At 44.7% G+C, this 20,439-nt stretch overlaps 1 protein-coding gene across 1 annotated transcript in view; it reads left to right on the top strand.

Moving 5' to 3' along the window:
- The window catches only part of Cadps (calcium dependent secretion activator), a 497,333-nt gene that overhangs the window by 280,825 nt on the left and 196,069 nt on the right, over positions 1–20,439 (top strand). Inside the window, 1 exon segment of the mRNA XM_008827502.2 lies at positions 17,458–17,569. Coding sequence (XP_008825724.1) covers positions 17,458–17,569 — 112 coding nt within the window.

Below are 20,439 nucleotides of genomic sequence, written 5' to 3' on the forward strand. Positions count from 1 at the left end.
AGTATAAAGATAATTAAGGTATTTTATATGAAGTGCATAAAAATTCAATTAAAAATAGACATTGAAAAAAATGTCTATAAAATGAAAGAGATGAGGAAAGAGGAAAAATGAATCACCCAGCATCATAACTTTTCTGTCGTACCCTTTCAAAATTTATCATCCATTAAACAAATATGTGTTAAGTATGTCAAATGACAGGCATTGGTCTTGGCACAAACTAGAGCCCCTGCCCTCTATAGAGCTTGGCCACTAATGGGAGGAGACACACAAGACAGACAAATACTAGAGTAAGATCAGTGTTAGATGATGGTGAGTGCTAAGAAGAAAACAGAGCAGAAACAAAACAAGAATGAGTGGTGGGGAGGGTACAACGTCCTTCACACACACACACACACACACACACACACACACACACACATACACACGAGAGAGAGAGACAGAGAGAGAGAGAGAATATGAATCTCCCCCGCACTGCTGTCAAAAGTCAAGTCACTCAAAGAGCAACCCACACACAGGCGACAAGAGCCCGTGGTGACCTGGAAGCCAGATGAGCACTTCTGAGGAACAGGGTGAGCAGACCAGAACCCAAGTGGTAGCGACAAGATCAGAGGCAGTGAGGAGGTGCCTACTCAGGGCCTCATAGGCCCTGCTGGAAGTTCTGTTGGTGATTTAGAGTGAGATGGCAGTTTGAAGAGAGGATCACAGCTGACTTACATTGTCAAGGACCACTCTGGCTTCTGGAGCCCAGGAAGACAGAACGCATGTAGAACAAGAAGGTCATGACAGCCCTTCAGGGGAGGGAGCAGGCTGGAGTGCGTGGAAATGGTGAGAGGTGAGAAGCTGCTGGGCCCACAGAATTGCTGCCCTGTTGGCAATTCAGCAGCGCAAAGGAGACACCAGTGACTCCAAACTGTGGGGTGAGCAAGCCATCAAACCACAGAGCCTACGCTTCCAGCCACAGCCCCTTTAGGTTTCTCTGCAGGTCGCACCAGGCTTTGCTTCCTGTCACTCACTTGTCCAAAATATTGGGCCTAAGTGTGGTGGAAACCTGAAAAAGTAAACCTGAGTGTCTAACAGGGTTGTGGGAATGCAGGGCAGCCAACGCTGATGGCTGATGGCTTCAGATGCATGCGATCACATACCTTGTATTCATTTCTAAACAAGAAGAGGATACGAAGGAAGGAAGTGGGGAGAGGGGTACAAAAAAAAAGAAAGAAAAGAAAAACCAACTAATAAATACTAGAAAGGGCTTTAAAAGGTTTTTACCACCATTATCTACACAGGGGGTTAAGGAGAGCAAGATTTGTTGTTGTCAAATCTGAGAGCGTGAGAAAACTTCCAGGGGAGATTGGCCCTGGTCTGGGCATTTCCCAAGCACTCAGATGAGCCCAGCCTCCCTTCAGTTCTGAGCAACAGGGAGTGCATACCTTGCCAAGTGGAAATTCACAGCAGGAAAAGCTGATCACTTGCTTTTTCTGGGTGAAACGCATAATGATGACATTTCCTGGGTGGAGATGTAGAGTTGGCATTGAGGGACATTAAAGTGAATTCTGGTTCTTATCATTTTGATAAGCCTTTTTTGCATTCATTATTTCAGAGTGAAGCTATATCTGTCATGGACCTACATGCTTTACAAGAGCCTCAGAAGCTCCCTAAAACCTTAGAAGGAAATGTCTTCATGCTAAATTGTAGAATATACCTACAAGATAAAACAAATATTTCATTAAGTTTTTTTTTTTTTCAATTTAATCTGTCAGTCAACTAACAGCCACTCGGTTAAACTTTTAGAAAAGGATTTATCATATTTTTGTGTATATGTGTGGGCCTGCATGTATGTATGTGCACCATGTGTCTGCAGTACACGTGGAGGCCAGGAGAGGCATCAGATCTCCTAGAACTGAAGTCATAGGCAGTTATGAGACATCCAATGTGGATACTGGGAATGGAACCCAGGGCCTAAAAAGAACAGCAACTACCCTTTACCACTGAGCCATCTCTCCAGCTCTCAATTTTTATACAGGTTTTTTTTTTTTTTTTTTTGATAGTCCAGGGAACTTTTTCATATATTTGATACTCTGAACGAGGGACCCAAAGTAAGAGTAACTAGGCACTGATGAGAACTTAAAATGACCTAGGTGGGGGCTGGAGAGATGGCTCAGTGGTTAAGAGCATTGGCTGTTCCTGCAGAGGACCCAGGTTAGATTCTCAGCACCTATGTGGTGGCTAACAACTGTCCACCAGTTCTAGGGGATCCAACACCCTCTTCTGACCTCCACAGGGATTGCATGACATGAGTGAACTTACATACATGCAGACAATACACTCATACACATAAAATAATAAAAAATAATAAATAAAATATTTTTAAATGTCCCCTACGACCAATGCAAGAAGATCAGATCCAATGGATGACATTTACACTCTGTGGGCATGGTATACTCAGGTAGTATTTCTAAAACCCATCACTTTCCAGGAACAGCCGTTTGCCTCCTGACTAAGCCTGTGTCATGTATTTGACTACACAGCAAATTTCCCCATGCTTTAAGATACCTCAGTCCTGACTGAAGGGAACTGGGCAGCTGGCCACATTCACCATTTCCCTTTGATGACCACTCCTAGTAGGTTCATATAAATGTTGAACATAAAAAGTAATCCACAAGCCTGGGGAGAGTTCAACCTGACTCCCACCTGAAATCCTTCAGGATCCCCCTCTGTGGGATGATGGGAACCCAGCCATGAAAGCCGTCAACATGAAAACCCTTCCCAGCACAAACCAATGGCAGTTCCCATAATCGCCTCTGTCAAAGGCAACTGGGAGGTCTCAACTGGGGCAGGATGTTTGGAAGGGAGCCAAAGCTCTGAATGACCATATTTGAACCTCCCAAGTGCTGCCTCTCTGTGCGTCCTCCCTCTCTTGGGCCCCTGCCTGGGCAAAATCATAGATGTTGGGGTCACTCAAGTGCTGCTGAGATTGGCTTTGTGCTTATTGCTTGTTTGTGGGAGTTGGGGGCCTGAGTGCCTTTGATGTGGTTAGGCCCCTATGGGAGTTCTGGAGTCCAGAGATTTGAGAGCTCTTGGCTACCTGCCTTAGCCTAGATGGCATCTGTATAGTTGCTCATTAGGGAGCTGCTACCGTGCTCTGGGCAGCCAGGCCACGGCCCAGTTCTCACACTGAGGATAGACCCTGCCACATTGATGCTGACCAAACAGGGAGGTCATTTTTTTTTGAAGCCAGCAGATTCTTTACATGGGCACTCCTTGAGTGGCTGCCACAGATCTGTATCATAGTGAAGGGACCTAATGGCATGCCTGGGTTCTGTGGAATGTGTTTTTCTCACTGAGGCAGCTACAGAGCATGGCATGGAAACAGGATCCATTAGCTATTTCTATGTAACAAACCACCCCAAACCACAGTCGGTTATTCTCATTCACTTATTTTAAATTGGTTGAAGTTGGTTGATCCAGACCAGGCTCTGCTTCAAGCTGTGGGTCTGGCTGGCCTTGACTCTTCACTGTTAAACCCAGATGGTTCATTTTGGTATAAAGCCTGTGACACCAGCTGCCTGCAGGAAACTTTGCTCATGATGGCAATAGGCACAGGAGGACAAGCCCAACCCTTCAAGTACATTTAAAGGCTGTATTTACATCACATCTGCTAATGCTCCATTGGCCCAAGAATAGCAACATGGAATAATTTCAGGGTCAAGATGCTTAGATATATACTTTGTCAATAAGGTCAAAAGGACAGCCACGTGGAAGAATGACTCTCACAGAACAGCAATCTGATTTACCTCCAACCCATCTCAGAAAGTCCAGTGAAGGAAGGTAAGAAGGATGGGGTGAAAGGAAGGGTCATCACAGAAAACAAGGACAAGTTCTTAGAACTCACTTTTTTGCCTTAGTTGCCAAAAATTCAAAAGGTAAATTCAAGTTCCAACTTTCTTTTGCACAGAGAAAAAACACAAAAGCTCAGACGATTTGGAAAACATTTGCAAGGTCAGCTCATACCTTGGTGTTTTGAGTCACATGCTGGCTCTTGGACTGCCTTACTATGCATCCTTGAGATGTCACTGAATAATTATCACTGCAGTCTTTGTCAGTAGCATTTATGGAAGCTTCATTGAGAATAAACCTGGGAAGCCATTCCTCATCTTAATTCTAACAAGAGAAAGCTTAGAGAGACGGTGTAAGCATCCTTATTTTACAGGTGTTAATGCCTTAAATATGAACTATCCCTGCAGATGCATGTGTTAAATGCTGGTGACTCTGTTTAGATAAGTTCTAGAAACTTTAGGAGATAGGGCTCAAGTATAGGAGAAAAAGGTCTCTGGGTTCATATTCTCCCCTCTTCCTGTTTGTCATGAAGTGAGACCTCCTCTACCATAATGTCCTGCCCAAGTACACAGGACCAAACAAAATTAAACCCTTCTTCCCTTAAGTTGATTATGTCAAGTATTTTGTCACAGTGAAGGGGAATAACTCTTAGGACCGGCTAGGAAAATGGGGACTGCCAGAGAATGATCGACTGAGTAAGAACCCAGGCTGCCAGACTCCAAAACCTGCATTCCTGTGATAGCCTGATAATGCCGACCACCCTTTATCATGAACTTGCATTTATGCTTATGCACATAAGCACTTATGTAATGAGTGTTTTTCTCATTCACCTGAGGGGCCAGCACAGAGGAAGCCAAAGCAGATGGTGTTAATGTGTCCATTTCACAAACATGAAAACTGAGAACTGAGGTTAATACATTTTCCAGAATCATAAATCTGTTTTCTCGTAGCAATAGGATCCTATGATGGCACAATTCTCCCCCGCTGTACCTCATTTGTAAATGAGGGTTGTGACTGAAGGGATTCTCAGGACTCTGTCCCTTCCCACTGCGCTGCCTCACTTTGCCCCTGTTCCCAGTGGGCCTGGGATGCCGAGGGGTCTGAAATGCCCTTGCAAGTCCCTGAGCCCAGGCCTCTTGGAGACTTCAGCCTAACTCACTGCGGACTGGACTTTACATTGTCTTGAGGCTTCTGGATGCTGCAAGGATCCCTAAGGGAATTTCCAGTCCTGAAGACACAGCCTGTTAGCTGTGGAATCTCCAGGTTATTTCTGGGAATCACAGGTTGTAGCCATAATAACCATCTCAGGTTATAAAAGCAATTCTAGGAAAACAGCCAGTGTTAGAAATTCAATAAGGAGGTGGCTAGCTAAGTCACCAAAAGGAGAAGACAAAGGCATACTTTCCCCTTTAGTATCTGCTGTTCAGCGAGCAGGTCATTTTCTATAAGGACTTAGAGTAAATAGGTGACTGCAGGAAGCCAGCTAGTATGGGAGGCAGGCGTTCCTTAGACTGGGAAGGAGGAACCACCATTTCCATGACTCAGACCTAGCATCTTTTCATTTACAATGATGGGGTGTCCTGGACCACACTGTCAGGACTGCCTCAAAGAAGGCAGCTCTGCCATTTGGACCAGAGATGGACTATCCTCTGTGTAATTCAGCTCGTGGCAATTTTCTCCCATGCTAACCAGTTCCTATGCTCCAACTTTGGGACATTTGGGTTTTCCTGTTGATCACCTATGTTCTGTTTTTTGTTGTTGTTGTTGTTGTTGTTGTTTCTTATGAGTCAACTTCAGCAAGCAATGCCTTCCAGTTCTCTCAGCTGGCGACAGTTTCAAAATAGCTAGGCTCTGCAGGACTTCCGGTTTCCAGTCTAACGTATCGGGAGCTTGGGAGTCATTCTCAGCTTCCTAAGAGAGAATGCTGAACAGAGTAAAAGTCAGCATGTTGCATCCAGCACAGAACTCAGACCACAGGGCCAGTCGCTGATTCAGAACGAGAGATAAAGACAGGGCCACTTTGGAGAATCACAGTGGTTTGGAGCCTGAGCTTGGGAACAGAAACTGTTGGTGCTGGAGATGGGCTGGGTTCTTTGTCCTCAGTGTATTAGCCAAAATGCGCCTCTTAGGTATACTAAGAAAATAAAAGGAGAGAGATGAGAGAGAGAGAGAGAGAGAGAGAGAGAGAGAGAGAGAGAGAACAGGAGCTGGAGTTATGACTCAGCAACACTGGCTGCTCTTGTAGAGGACTGGGTTCAGTTCCCAGCACCCACATGGTGGCTAGCAATCATCTTTAACTACAGTTCCAGGGGATCTGATGCCTTCTTCAGGCCTCCTCAGGTATTGCACATGTGGTGTACTTACATACATGCAGGCAAAATATACATACACATAAAATAAAAATTTTTAAATAAATAAATTTAAAGAGAGAGCAAACATGAGAGCTAGAATCAGATAGGGTAAGGAAGCTGGCATTGTAAGACCAGGAATCCGTATCTATGATCTGTATGCTAAGAATTCAAAAGTCCCCGAAGTTCAGTATTAGGATGCTTTGACTCAGTTTTCAATTTTACAGAGGTGCGTGAAATATGCATTCAGAAACTACACTTCAAGTTGGGGAAGTTTACCAAGGCCTGGGCTACCGATATGTTGTATAAGCCTTTGTTGTGACACCAGGAAAGAGCTGTGAGCTTTGTAACCCAGGCAGTTACTTGACCATGAGAGGAAACCACCAGGATGCTACAGTATTGTCTTTAAGCTGAGATATTCATTAGTTGAGACGTAGTCATTTCATCCTAGATTAGTTTCAACTTCCAGTGGGTTTATTGGGATATAACCCCATCATAAAGTAAAACTGCTGTGATAGGAAACTGTTGATAATATGCAAGATGTGTGTCATAGGAGGAGAGAGATGGAAACTCTAAGAATGATCTGAAAGAAAATGCTAGAAAATAAATACACAGGCACCTGTTTTTGAACAACAACAACAAAAGATTAGTGTTCCTCCTGCTGTAAGTTAAACAAATAGACTCTGCCAGTGCCTTGATGAAGCCATATCAATAGTGAAATCTCCAATATAGGCAGTGTTGTGTATATGATCCCTTCCACCCCTGATTCAGTGTGTGCTTGTTCAGTGATCTCTGCTCTGGCCCTGAAATTACCATTGGAAAACCGCAGTGAGAAGGACAGGCTTGTTCCCTGCCCACAGGAAGTTTATCGAATAGAATTTTCATAGCCCATCAACCATGCCATTAGGTTTCACCCTGTACTTGATTCACAACCACATATTTACAGGAGTACGGAGGAATTCACAGCCAGTGACTTCCTTCCCACCACTGATGCCTGTGAATCCGCCCCGGTGCCAAGCACTGTGCTGAGTGCTGGGGATACTGAAATGAAGTAACAGACCCCTGCCCTTGCCACTTTACATTCCAGCCACAGAGACAGACAAAAACAAGTAGAGAAATAAATCCTGCAGGTGAGTGTGACTTCCTCGGGTTTTGCCTGGCGAGCCTCCTCTTTCCCTTCCTGTTCTCTTCCCCATAGCAGTGAGCAGATTTGCACTATTTGTAGGAGTTCTGAAGGTTGAAATGGGAATGTCTGGGCGGCTGACGGCCCCTTTAACTAAGCCAGGGGAGAGGAGTAGAGGTTCAAACTGGAATTTGGATATGGAGGATTTCAGATTCCTGGAGAGGAGACATTGCAAAGGAAAAAAACGCCGAGGAGGCGAGCAGAAGCCTTCATCTTCATCCTCCCAGACAACCCAATTTCTACACAGTGGATGCTCATTTATGTAGATAAGAGGGAGCTTAGCTTTTCTAGTACTCTGAAGGCCGAGAATCACATCCTATCAATTAGCGTGCATAAGACACACAGTGGTGGCACGATTGATTCTCTTGGAGTAAGATATCATGCAGTCGGCTGAAAGGCAGGTCAAAAGATTTTAATGCAGTTGCCTCCAGGCAATTATTAACGCTCCCTCTTAGCAACAAGACCACGTGCTTTCATCCCTCAAAATGGCACTTCTCTTGTTAAAGCCCACCATTAATTTTATGAACTGCACTGATTTAACACCCAGCTCACATGAGCCATATACCTTGAATAAATGCAAATCCAGTCTCTGTGGCATGAATTACGGCCTTATGCTAAGCATCACTATGGCAACTAATGATATCACCCCACCCCCAGCACCAACCTGCACAAACTCTAGTTCCTGACCTGGATGTGTTCTTGGCTTGCATATACATTCGTAAATGTAAATGCGAATGTAAACCTGTTGTCAGAGGTTTGTGGTGGATGTTTGTGTCATTTGGGGAGGTGTATTCCCTTTGTGGCAAGTGTTGGGTGTTCTTTGTTGTTGTTGTTCGTGGGGGGGGGAATTCTAATGAAAATTACTGTGTATTTGATTAGCAACATTTGTTGAAAACATATGGTCCAAAGAGGCTTCAGCAAATAAGAGGCTTTAAATAGTAAACAGAGATGTGGCTGCGATGGAGCAGATGCTCTCTGCAAGCACTCAGTATGAGGTTGCTTTACCGTGGAGCTCTCTCCACCCTTCACTTCTTTTCTCCCGAGATCAAAGTGTCCATTTTCAAAGCAATGGAACCGTGCAGTACGTTTGCAGAAATAATGTGGTGTGACTTTAAAAGTCACCTCTGCCCCCCAGCATATGAATTATCTGCTACTCATGCTTATTATTGAATATTAGTAATAATATAGTGTGACCGAATGAGTCAGCCAGCTCAAGTAGATCTCGGAGCAGCATTTGGGCACCATGTGTCTGAAATGCTCTAATACCCGAGCCCTGATTTTCCAATGCACCAAGAGTGCTAGAAAGAGTTCCATGAGAAATGTAGTCCATGGATGGTCGTGGACTGAGCTGCCCTAGGAGTGTGCATTTAGAGCTGATCTTTGTGACACGCTCAGGTGAGCAGACTCGTACCTTGCAAATGATAATAAACATGCTTCCATTAGGCCGAGCAGGAGCTTCTACTCTTTATAACAGGGCTTGGCTTTTCTGTAAAGGACCCAAAGGACATATTTCAGACTCATTTTCCATGTGATCTGTGTCTGCAGCTACTTAACTCTGCCACTGCAGTGCAAAGGCAGCCTCAGACAATGCATAGTGAATAAACATAGTCATAGGCTTTTAAAACTTTATTGTTAGTCAACAAGATTTGAATCTTACATAACACCTGTCATCATAAAATATTAATCTTATTTATTTTCAACCATTTACAAATGTAAACACCAGGACTAGGGAGATGGCCCAATGGGTAAGAACACTTGCTGGGAAAGTATTAGGCCCTGAGTTTGCATCTCCGACGCTCATGTAAAAAGCTGAGCATGGCTGCATGTGCCTGTGACCCCTGTGCCATGGGGAGAGGAATGGAGACAGGAGGATTGCTGGGACTCACTGGCCAGCCAACCTATCAGGAAAACACCCCAGCAGGTTCAGTGAGAGGCAATAAAGCAGAATCTGACAGCAGGACACCCAGCGTACTCCTCTGGACTTGGCACATGCACACACAGGCTATGTGCATACACACCACATGCACATACATCTCACACATACAACACATAAGTCTTACAAATATATACACCATTCTTGGCTCATGAGCTATGCATAAGCAGTAGACAGCTAGAAATGGCCCACAGGCCACAGCTTAGCAACCCCTGAGCTGTATTCCTAAAATGAAGACCTCGTGCATTCTGTGTGCCCAGTGTTGAGTAACAACCTGTGCGTGCAATAGCTCATCTCCTAGAAATCCTTCCACCAAACCCCTACAGACCTCTCCCCCATCAAAACAGGTTCCTATCCGCTCTCGTGTCAAATCTCTATATGAATCCACATTCCTCTCTTGTTCCCCGCCTCCCTACCTTTTAGAGCTTGCCGCTCTTCTCCCTCCACTTTCATCACACACACACACCCCCACACACACACTCTGCAGATGAGAGAAAACGTGATATATGTCTATCTGAGCTTGGGTTATGTAACATGGTAACCTCAGTTCTATCCTTTTTCCTGCAAATGACATAATTTTGTTTTCATTATGGCTGAATGGCACTCCATTGTGTATATATAACACATCTTCTTTACTGTGTGAACAGGCCTCTAGGTTGTTTCCACATCTTGGCCGCTGTAAACGATGCAGAAATAAACATGGATGTGCATGTATCTCTGTGGTATGTTGTCTTTTACATATGGAGGAGTGGTGTGGCTGGATCAAGGTCTAGTTCAGAAGGTGCTACACTGTTTTCTATAGAGACTGCACTAATTTACATTCCAAACATTTACATTTCCCCCACATCCTCACCACCATTTGTGTTTTTTGTTGACTATGGTAAGATGAAGTTTCAGTGTAGCTTTTATTTGCATTTCTAGGATCAGTACAACTCCTATCCCTGATTTTTAGACAGGAAGCTGTGTCTCACTTAAGTGTTAATCACTTTTGCATATAGCTCGCCCCAAGGACAACATACCACACACAGGACATATCTTACTGACCTCAGATCCCTCATAGCACCTAATGCAGTCATGATCTCACAGTAGATACTTAGAAAGTACTTCCTTGATGCAGGGCTAATTAGAGTAGCGTCCCTGAGCTATGGAAGTTATTCCTTGAATTAGTTACTTTTCTATTGCTGTGACAAAACACCATGACCAAGGCATTTTCCAGAACAAAGAGTTTATTTGGCTTATGGTTCCAGAGGACTGAGTCCATCATGGTGGGGAGGCATGGTGGCAGAGGTAACGGGAGGGGCAGAAAGCTAAGCACTCACCTCTTCAAGCACACAGGAAGCAGAGCAAGAAAACTGGAAGTGAGGCAAAGCTAGGAACTCTCAAAGCCCACCCCCGGGCCCTGTCTCCTCCAGCTAGTCCATACTTCCTGCAGGTTCCATGGCTCTCCTGAAACAGCACCACCAACTGACCCAGTGTTCACACACTTGAGTCCTTGGGGAATACTTACTCAAACCATCCTACACCTTTATCCAGCACCGTACAGTGCTTGTAGGATAAACAGCTAACTATCCTTCTAGTTGGTCCCTACCGATTTACAAAAGGACTTACTTCAGGCAGGCACGGACATGCCACAGCACATGTCTTCACGTAGGTACCACTGTGGGTGATGATATTTCTGGTGCAGGCTGTGGATGAAAAGACCAAAAGTCATAACGATCATGTATTTACAATCAGCACGGCAGCCACTGGCAGCCACGTTGCTCCTAGCCCTGCTTTCTGAGTCAACCATTGTTTGACCTTCAAGGATCCATGCCTGACTCCCCTGAGAGTCATCGTATGCTGTGTCTCTGCATGCTGCTAGATGCCAACAAGCATTTCAGAGTCAGTGTGCTCCCCCCAAAACTCCTGCTGTCGAAGATGAAGGCCCCAGGTAAAGGAGGCTGTCACACCCTGGGCTGTCTCCTGTCTCACCTCTATACAGTCCCCCAAACCCTTGACAAGGTTATTCTGAACCTGTCACTCCTTCCTATTTATTAAGCAAGGATTTACTGTGTGCCAACTTCTGTTCTTGGTGTGGGAAATGGATTTATTTTTTAAAAAGTTTCTTGCCCCAAATTATTCAAAGTCTGGAGAGGAAAATAATTATACACAGAGATAATTGTCAGACCATATGATAATACTATGTTAAGAGTGACTGAGAGATAGAGACCTCTGGTTCAATACTGAGGTTTTGAGGTTAGAAACTTGGAATTTGAAGCCCCTCTCTGTGATGCCCTGAGATCCTGGCCCAACTTCCACCATTTATAAAATAAGGATGAAGCAGAATGTTCTTCATAGAGCTATCAGAAGGAGTAAATGAGGTTATCCACAAAAGCACTAAGCTGAGGGGCTCAGCAGAACGTAAGCCCTCAATAATTGGTGGCTATATTTAGCATTTTTGTAAGCTAGCTATACAGGGTGAATCCCATGTCATTTCTGATAGAATGTCAGAGGAAGGACAGCTAACCCATTGAATTGTGTCTACCTTGTGTCCAGAGAGAAGATAGTCAATCACCCTTCCCAGCCTCTGCCTGCACTAAATAATATCAACCTTTGGTCTCCCCAAATCTAAATGCAATTGTATTTCAGTTCTGGGAAGCTTTATAAAAGGAGTATCCTTCAAAACAGTCAGGGTCAATTGCACAGCAAGAGAGAAGAAAGGGCAGAGAAAGACACAACGAAGAAATAGATTCATTTATTGATGTGCAGCCCACTGAAACACCAAGGTTTGTGATGCTTCGACTGGCTGATTTGTGCATGTCAAATGCAGCAGTGTAAGAAGTACATTGGAAGTAAATCCAGAGTTAGAACTCAAGGTGTCCCAAAGGCCCAGCAAGATCAACACAGAACTTCCCCTTTGAATTACAGAGATAAGTTATTCACTTCAGTCACGTAGGAGGGTATGTAGAGGGAGGGGAGGGGAGGGGAAGGGAGGGGAAGGGAGGGGAGAGGAAGGAAGAGAAAAGAGGAAAGGGAAAGATAAAGGAAGGGAGAAGGGAAAGGGCCATATGGAGTCAGACTGCCATATACTTCCTGTGTGCAGCCTAGGCTATATGACAGAATCCCTGAGTCTCAGTTTCCTCATCTGTAGCTATGGGGTTGATAACTGCAGGTATTTTACAGAATAGGTAGGAGGCTTTTAGCAGTCCATTGCCTTAAACACTCGGCTACCTCATCATCTAGGGGAAGCTATTAAAAGACAATGCATGGGACTGGAGAAATGGCTCAGCAGTTAAGAGCACTGGCTGCTCTTGCAGAGGACCTGGGTTCAGCTTCCAGCACCCACAAGGTGGCTATATCCATAACTCTAGTTCCAGGGGATCTGATGCCTTCTTCTGGCCTCCATGGACATTGAACAAACAATGTGCACTTACATACATGCAGCCAAACACATACACATAAAACAAATAAAAAATTTAAAGATAATATGCAAATATGACTATGCAATACTTTTGAAATGGATACTTGTGCCTAGCATATAGCAATCTAGATTAAAATGACCAATTTTTATTATATAAAAAAGCCAGTTTTCTGCAGAGCTAGAAAAAGGCAAAGAGTAGACATTTTTGTGACTTTTTAATTTTTCTCCAAAGGATAGGGATGTAGGAAAGAGTGTTAATAATTAAACTTTCTGATAGAAAGGAGCCAGAGTAGCGTTCACTGAATGTAGTTATTAGCACAGAGCAAAATTTTCCTGCCACCGTACCTGAGCAGCCCAAACCCACTACTTGGGCATCCTGGAGTTTGGCTCACCAGCCAGAGGGGAGAGTCATTCAGTGACAGGTTGACAGGCTGAGACAGGCATGCACAAGCCTCAGGCTCAGGAAGGGTCCAGGTCTGCTTGGATGCTCTCCTGTGCCCATCTTGAAGATTTTAGTGAGTTTACCTGTGTTTGGAAGTGAAATTCGCCAAAACAATGGCATTTGTGTTTCAGCAGAGCAAGAACTGAAAAGAAAGCTTTACATTTTCACACCTTTTAAAAGGTTTTATTTTTATTGATGTGTATCTGTCATGTGTGTGCATGTGCCTATGGAGGCCAGAAGAGGGCACTGGATCTCACGGAGCTGGAGCTACAAGCTGTGTGTATTGTCCCATGTGGGTGTTGGGAACTGAACTCAGGTCCTCTGGAAGAGCAGTATGTGCTCTTAACCCCTCAGCCATCTCTTGGCCCCTGTTTTCACACCTTTAATGATACTGCTTTCCTGATTTTTTTTAAATAAGAAGACTGGTGTTTTTAAAAATATTTTATTAATTACTTTTATTTTCTGTGTATGACTGCATTGCCTGCATGTGTGTACCTGAACCCATGTAGTGCAATGCCTGGGGAGGTCAGAAGAGGGCATTGAATCCCCTGGAACTGGAGTAACAGATGGTTATTAGCCTTCACTGGGTGCTGGGAATCAAACCTGGATCCTCTGGAAGAGCAGCCAGTGCTCTTAACCACTGAGCCATCTCTCCAGTCCTGAAGCCTGGCATGTTTCATTTTTATACCTTGAAGATCAGGTAGCTGGTTTTTATTAGATTATAACTTCATGTTTTGCTTGCTCTCTGGGACCAGGTTACTATTTTTGAAGTCTGATAGATAAATTGGGATGCAGTAGTGACCTAACAACTTGAGGCGAGCCAAAACTCGTGAAGAAGCACATTTGTGGTCCAACTTCAGGGCTTACCAGCATCACCTCTAGAGGCTTGAACCCCATCCAGCACCCAGCTGCCAGGTCTCAGAAGCACTGTGCTATTTCACCTTCAGTCATTTTTAGAGCAGAGCATCCTTGAGTGGCAGCAGACTTCTAGGTAAACTGAGTTTCTGCTAGGCAGCCCAGAAAATTCCTGTAAGCAAGGGTAAGGACAAGGGTAAGGTATGTGCATCAGTGTAGGTGCCACAGGCTTGTAATCCTAGCTACTGAGAAGACTGAAGCAGGAGGATCATGAGTAAGTTCAAGGCCGACCTAGGTTAAAGGCCAGCCTGGGCTGCCAAATGAATTCATTGTCACGCAGGGAAAATTTATGAGACCCTATCTCAGAATATAAAGGAGGACTTGTGATATAGCTTAATGGTAGAGTACTTGCTTAGCATGTGTGAGCCCTGGGGTCAATCTACAATCATGGAGGAAGAGGAGGAGGTCGAGGAAGAGGAAGTGAAGGAGGAGGAAGAAGATGATGAGGGCTAACGATGTCTGCTGTGGTACAGGACTTAGGTCCTCCTTGTAATATCTTGTAATCGTCTCATTCTAGAATTCTTTTAGTTTCCAGTAGGAATTTTTCTCATTCTATGACCAAGTAGGATCAATGATAAAAGATTAGATTAGTAGTCACCTTTTTCCAATGCTGATCCTTGGTAACACTTATTACTGGTATTTATTATAAGAAACATCAAGTGAAGGGACTTAGGATCCTATGATGGAATAGGCAAGACCTTGAGCTTCACCTTAGTTTTCTTGTCTGTTGAATGTTAACTGTGATGACTATTTTCCTAGGTACTTAGTGGAGTTGAGTGGCCATGTTTCTCTTGCACTGGGTGCTGGATAAGTATTTGTTGGTGGATGACACAACTATTGCTATTACTGTTACTGCAACACATTTTCCTACTTTGGAAATAGAAAACAGCCAAGATTTATTGAGTTATCCTCAAGCCCCAAGCCTGAAGCTGTTTATTTACTCTACAATTCTCTGTGAAGTGAACTTATTTTGCATTTGAAGGACTTAGGGTCCTGGAATGTTAATGAATTTTGATGTGACTAAGCCAGGATTTGAGCTGTAATGTTCTGGTTCAAAATCCTGTATGGCACCTCTGCTAGGATAGATTTTTCTCATTTTAGGGCTTTGTGAAGGTGCTGATGACCACAGCTGGAAGTTTCTGGTTGTACACATAAGGTTTTCTGCTGTATTTGAAACCCATTTCAAAGACCCGCTCTGTTCCTTCTCCTGTTAGTGTTGTGACTTCATGACTTAGATCCCCTGGGTCTTAGTCCCTCCTCTCCACTGTTCTGGTGTCCTCTTGCCTACTCCTCCTAGGTTCCCTGCACCTTTTAGTTTGGTTCATGGAACGTACTTCATGAAGCACAACATTAAGACTAAAAGTCAGGTTTCCACAATCTTTTGAAAGAAGAAATGAAAGCAGCAAAAAAGCACAGGTAAAATGCCAAGCCCGCTAGCTGTCAGGAAACCCCCATGAGAACAGTAATGACAAAATGGGCCAGAGAATGGGCACAGAAAGATGCCCAGGACAAACAAGGAATGATGCCCTTTGTTTTACATTCAATCCCAGAAGCAGGGCAGAGTTACTGTCATTGTATAGAGTATTTGAGAAGTAGGTATCTCAAACCTCAAATGTGTTCACTACTACCTACATTTCCTTCAACACTGTAAGAGCTCAAGATGTTTGCTGATGATTGAAGAGTTACTTCCCAGTAGGTCTCTATCCCAAGAATTAATCAGAGGTAATTTAAAGGAAACCACATGTCCAACTCAATTTCAATGATAAGAATAATGGTTATTTGAATTATAATGTATAATGTATAATACTATAGTTATGACAGATTTTAACATGTTATAGTATGGAAGTTGGTCATATAAGGTGAGTCTGAAAGTCTAGCTATACAGTTTCCTGGTCCTGTAAAAGAACATATTAGGTATTGTTTATTCAGCAAATATTTATTCCATGCCTTCCACATGTGAAACACTGTACTAAGTCCTATGGGTGCAATATAAACAGACATGCAGAATTTCTGTGCTCAGAGAGCTGAAAGGATATTAGAGAATTCTAGAGGTAAGCAATTATGAATAAGTCAGCAATCACAAATCCACAGATGTTGGGGTCCAAGAGCTGAAGAGTTTAGACTGTGAGATCCAGATCCAAGGACAAGCCTTTTTGGAAGGTGACATTTGCAGTCATCCCCAAAGAGGCAGTTGGATACAAAGTGCGTACAGAGAAATATAGCCAAATGAGGGAACTGAGCATGTGGCGTGCAGGCCAGAGGTGACAGACTCAGGAGACCTGTGAAAGGAGCAGGTGAGTGTAAAGCCACAAGGAAGAGTCCAGGCTGCACCTCAGCATGATGCCCGAGGTGCCATGGAAGGCGATGGCAGGCTCAGTGCACCAGGTGGCACATGCACAATGTCATCCATTGTGAGGATGCATAGACAAACAGCACATCTGAGGGCCTCACTGGGGGATCATGTGAGCCAAGCCCTGCGCCCCACCCTCATGCTGGGTACACTTGACTCTCTTCTGGGGCTATCTGAAACTCGGATACCCACAAACCATGAGCAGTGAAGTGCACCCCTCCATTCTCATCCTTCGACCTTTCCTGTCCTTCTTTGAGTTTGAATGTGAAATTCCATTCAGCCCTTCTGTCTACTCCTCTTGAGAGCCAGTGCAAAGAAAATTGATTCTCCCTCTCCCAGCAGCTACTAGTTCCTCAGTTAGGGCTGGGCCCCTACCCACCTCCACTTCTGTCTGGCTTGAGCTTACACTGGTTAGGTTGACCAGGCTCCAGTGAATGGTCCCATATGGAACAGCATTTGGGGACACAGGTTTGATTTGGTGTGTGCGTATGTGTGTGTATATAAAACAAAGTATATGAAATCAGGCAGGAGGTATTGGGGGTGCAGATAGGGGAGGGGATATAAATATGGTTGAAACATTGTATGAAAATCACAAAAATTTAATAAAAAATGAAAAATAGAGTTGGTTCAAGCAGAGCTCCCTATCTTCGCGTCATTGGTGCTAAAGCTGCTCTGTAAAGTCAGATGTTGGCCTCATCTTACAATCTAGGACCAGAGTATTCAAGAAGCAGGGATTCCAGGGACAGAATGAAATGTTTCTGACTGCCCAGCAGTTGTTTATAGATAAAGCAACAGTACTGGGACACCCTCACGAACTCCAAGTGGCTCCTTGCAAGGAAGACCCTTGGCAACTTCATGAGCATCTGCCTTGTATTTGCCTAACAAGTTAATTAACACTTTCTGTCACTCTGGCAGCGTTGAAGGGACTGGGAGGGGATGTGACAGTCTTGGTGCCTTGGGTTAACCCCGCATTTGCTCTTCTTGGGGAGACAGAGAGTCTACCATTGCCATGGGTGGAATGTCTACACCGACCTCTCTCATTCTCTCCGCAGTTGGGGCACCCAAGGTGACTTCTCCACGACCCATGCGCTGCCTGCTGTGAAGGTAAAGCTGTTCACAGAGAGCACAGGTGTCCTGGCCTTGGAAGACAAGGAGCTTGGGCGGGTGAGTGCTCCCTATTGCAAGGGGCATTTGACAGAACTCCAGAGAGTGGGTGTTCATGGTGCTTCTCCATACCCCAGGTCACTAGAAAGCAGCACTCCTAAGTGCTGAGAGGCTTGGGTTTGGGATTTTTATCATTATTTATTTATATTTTTATGTGTATAAGTGTCTTGCTTTCATGTAAGTGCACCCATGTGTGCATTGTCCACTAAGGCCAGAAGAGGGCATCAGGCCCCCTGGAACTGGAGTTGTAGATGGTTGTTAGCCATCATGGGTAACATCAAACCCAAGTCTTCTGCAAGAGCAGCCAGTGCTCTTAACCACTGAGGCATCTCTCCAGCGTCCTTGGCTGTGCTCTGTATTATCTGTGAGACCTTGGGCAAGTCTCTCAACCTGTCTAAGCCTCAAAGTCTCCCTGAAAACTTGGACTAACAAGAGTGTGCTTCTGAGGACAAGCTGGGGAGTCGCCACACCATTGAACTAAAACACTGTAGCAAAGATTTGTAATGCCCTTGATTATCTTCAAATTAAATTCTTTGATAATTTAACTATCTGGCCTTCTAATAGTGTTAAAGTCAGCATAGTAGGCTAAAAGAGAAAGAAAAAGAAATTAATCATTATAAAAAAGGAATTTGGAATATAAATACTTGAAGATCTTAGAAGAGGTTCGTGCGAAGAGCACCATGGAGGTGACAGGTTTAAGATCCGCTACAGAGGTGCTCTGGGTTGAAGACCCACAAGTCTGAGTGTCAGTGAGCCAACTGGCTAAACCATTCAGCAACTTGAAGCAGTTTGTTTGATGCCCTGGAAACATGCCCCAAATACTTTGATCTGAAAATAATGCAGTTAGAATGCAGACTGAGTCGACTGTGAGGAGTTTGTTTGTTTGTTTGTGTTTTGCCTCTATTAATGTCAGGTGGGAATAATCACGCCTTGTCCAGGAAAACTCTCTCCATGGGAGACTGAACATCTGAGCCCCACTCATTCAGTTCCAGCAGTGAACTGAGCCAGGAATGTCATCAACTGAAATATCCTCAAAGTACCTGAACTACCCTCCGCATGAGGGTAGCCACAAGCCCCTGAGAGCTGCTGAGCTAATAGGCACCTTGTATCTCAGTTTGTGGCTCTGCCCCAAGCACTAAGAAGAGTCTTCAGACCTTCGACTTGTCGCTTGCTTGACTAGCTCCTGTGATTCCCTGCTGCTCATAATGCAGTCTGCAGTCTGCGTTTTCTCGCAGGGTCTACACTAGTGTGTTACAGGTCCCACCACCTCTTCAGCCACGTTTGCTGTCACAGCCCCTTCACCTAGCCAGTTCTAGCTGTTGACTGAATTGCAGTGACTGGGATCAACCAGACACCCTTCCTCCTGGCTGCTGGGGTCATCTCCACACCTCCCTACTCTTTCATAAATGCCACTCCCTAGAGCACCATCTCCTGGCTGCTCATCCTCTTCCACACTAGTCAGCCCTGTGTTCATGTCCGGCACCAAACTTACCATAAGACGGACAGATCCATCATGGCTGCCGTCTCCCCACTGGGCTGCATGGTGATAAAGCCATCAATTCTTTTTCACCATCCCATACCTGCAGCACAGCATATAGATGTCCAGTGACTTTTTTATTTACTAATTGATATTACTCAGCAAGGGTTATCACAACAAAATACCACAGTTCTGAAATCTATAAAGTTCAAAATCAAGAGTCAGAAGTTTCCATTCTAGTGTGAGCTCCTTCCTACACTATAGACAGACACTTTCTCCTGTGTCCCCATATAGTGAGAGGTGAGGCATGCCATCCAGTTCTCAAAAGGCCTGTCAGATGAGGGCCCATCCTCATGATCTTAACATCGATCACCTCTTAAGGCACCATCTCCAGATACAGTGACCTGAGGGGTTATGTGGTTTCTGAGCATGAACTTTGGGGAGGTACAGTTTAGTCCACAGGACTGTTGGTTGGTTTCAGTTTATCCTGGTTGAATGCAGAATCCTTTGTGAAGACCATGTGACCATAGTCGAGCCACTAGCTCCTCTGAGCATCTGCTGTACAGAAAATTATGAATGGCCATCCAAGCCACGCACAGCACACCAGCAAGCCCTCACTTCCCATCCCTGTCTCTTCCCTTTACCTTTTCCTCCATTTCTCCAATCTGTGTTTCATCTGTAGAACTGTCCCGGACTTACATTGCTGGGACAGGGACCACAGATGGAGGTAAAACAGAAATTATATAAGGCCTGATGGCATTCACCAGTAATCCCAGCACTAGGAAGATGGAGGCAGAAGGATTGCAAGTCCTATGCTTGCCTGGGCTACATAGCAAGGCCCCATCTCAAAGAAATTAAGTCGTGAATAAGACCCATGGTAAAACCCCACAGAAGGGACCATGGAAGGAACAGGCTTGGCTGTGTTTCTTGAGAAATGACAGGTGTTCAGGTCTGTCCCTTAAAGAAGAAAGGCAGGCAGAGCGCAAGAGTAGCTGGCCCTGCATTCCTTTCCCATGAAGGAGGAAGTCAGTGACTATGAATAGTCTCAAAGACCCATCATGGCAGTGTCAGAAGAGAGGGCAGAGCTGATGTTCGCCAAGTTACCCACCGGGGTCCCCATATAGGCTTCACACAACCAGTGTCCCCAGGAAATCATATGCTAATGAAAAGGCAGAGGGTAGGGGGGATAAAGGTACTTGGGGGGCGGGGTTGGCTGCTCAAAAGCACTTACTACCTTCTCGAAGGTAAAAATCCTGCCTGGAACCATTCTGTCCCAGAGGGACCAGTGACTTCCACACACTGCCTTGTCAGGGCACTGTCCCAAGGGAATCTCACGGGTGTCCCACTGAGGCAGGCACTGTGCTGTCATTCATAGAGAACACTGAGGCCCAGA

Source organism: Nannospalax galili, unplaced genomic scaffold (assembly GCF_000622305.1).
Source record: "Nannospalax galili isolate Female #2095 unplaced genomic scaffold, S.galili_v1.0 scaffold91, whole genome shotgun sequence".
NCBI classification, from domain to species: Eukaryota; Metazoa; Chordata; class Mammalia; order Rodentia; family Spalacidae; genus Nannospalax; species Nannospalax galili.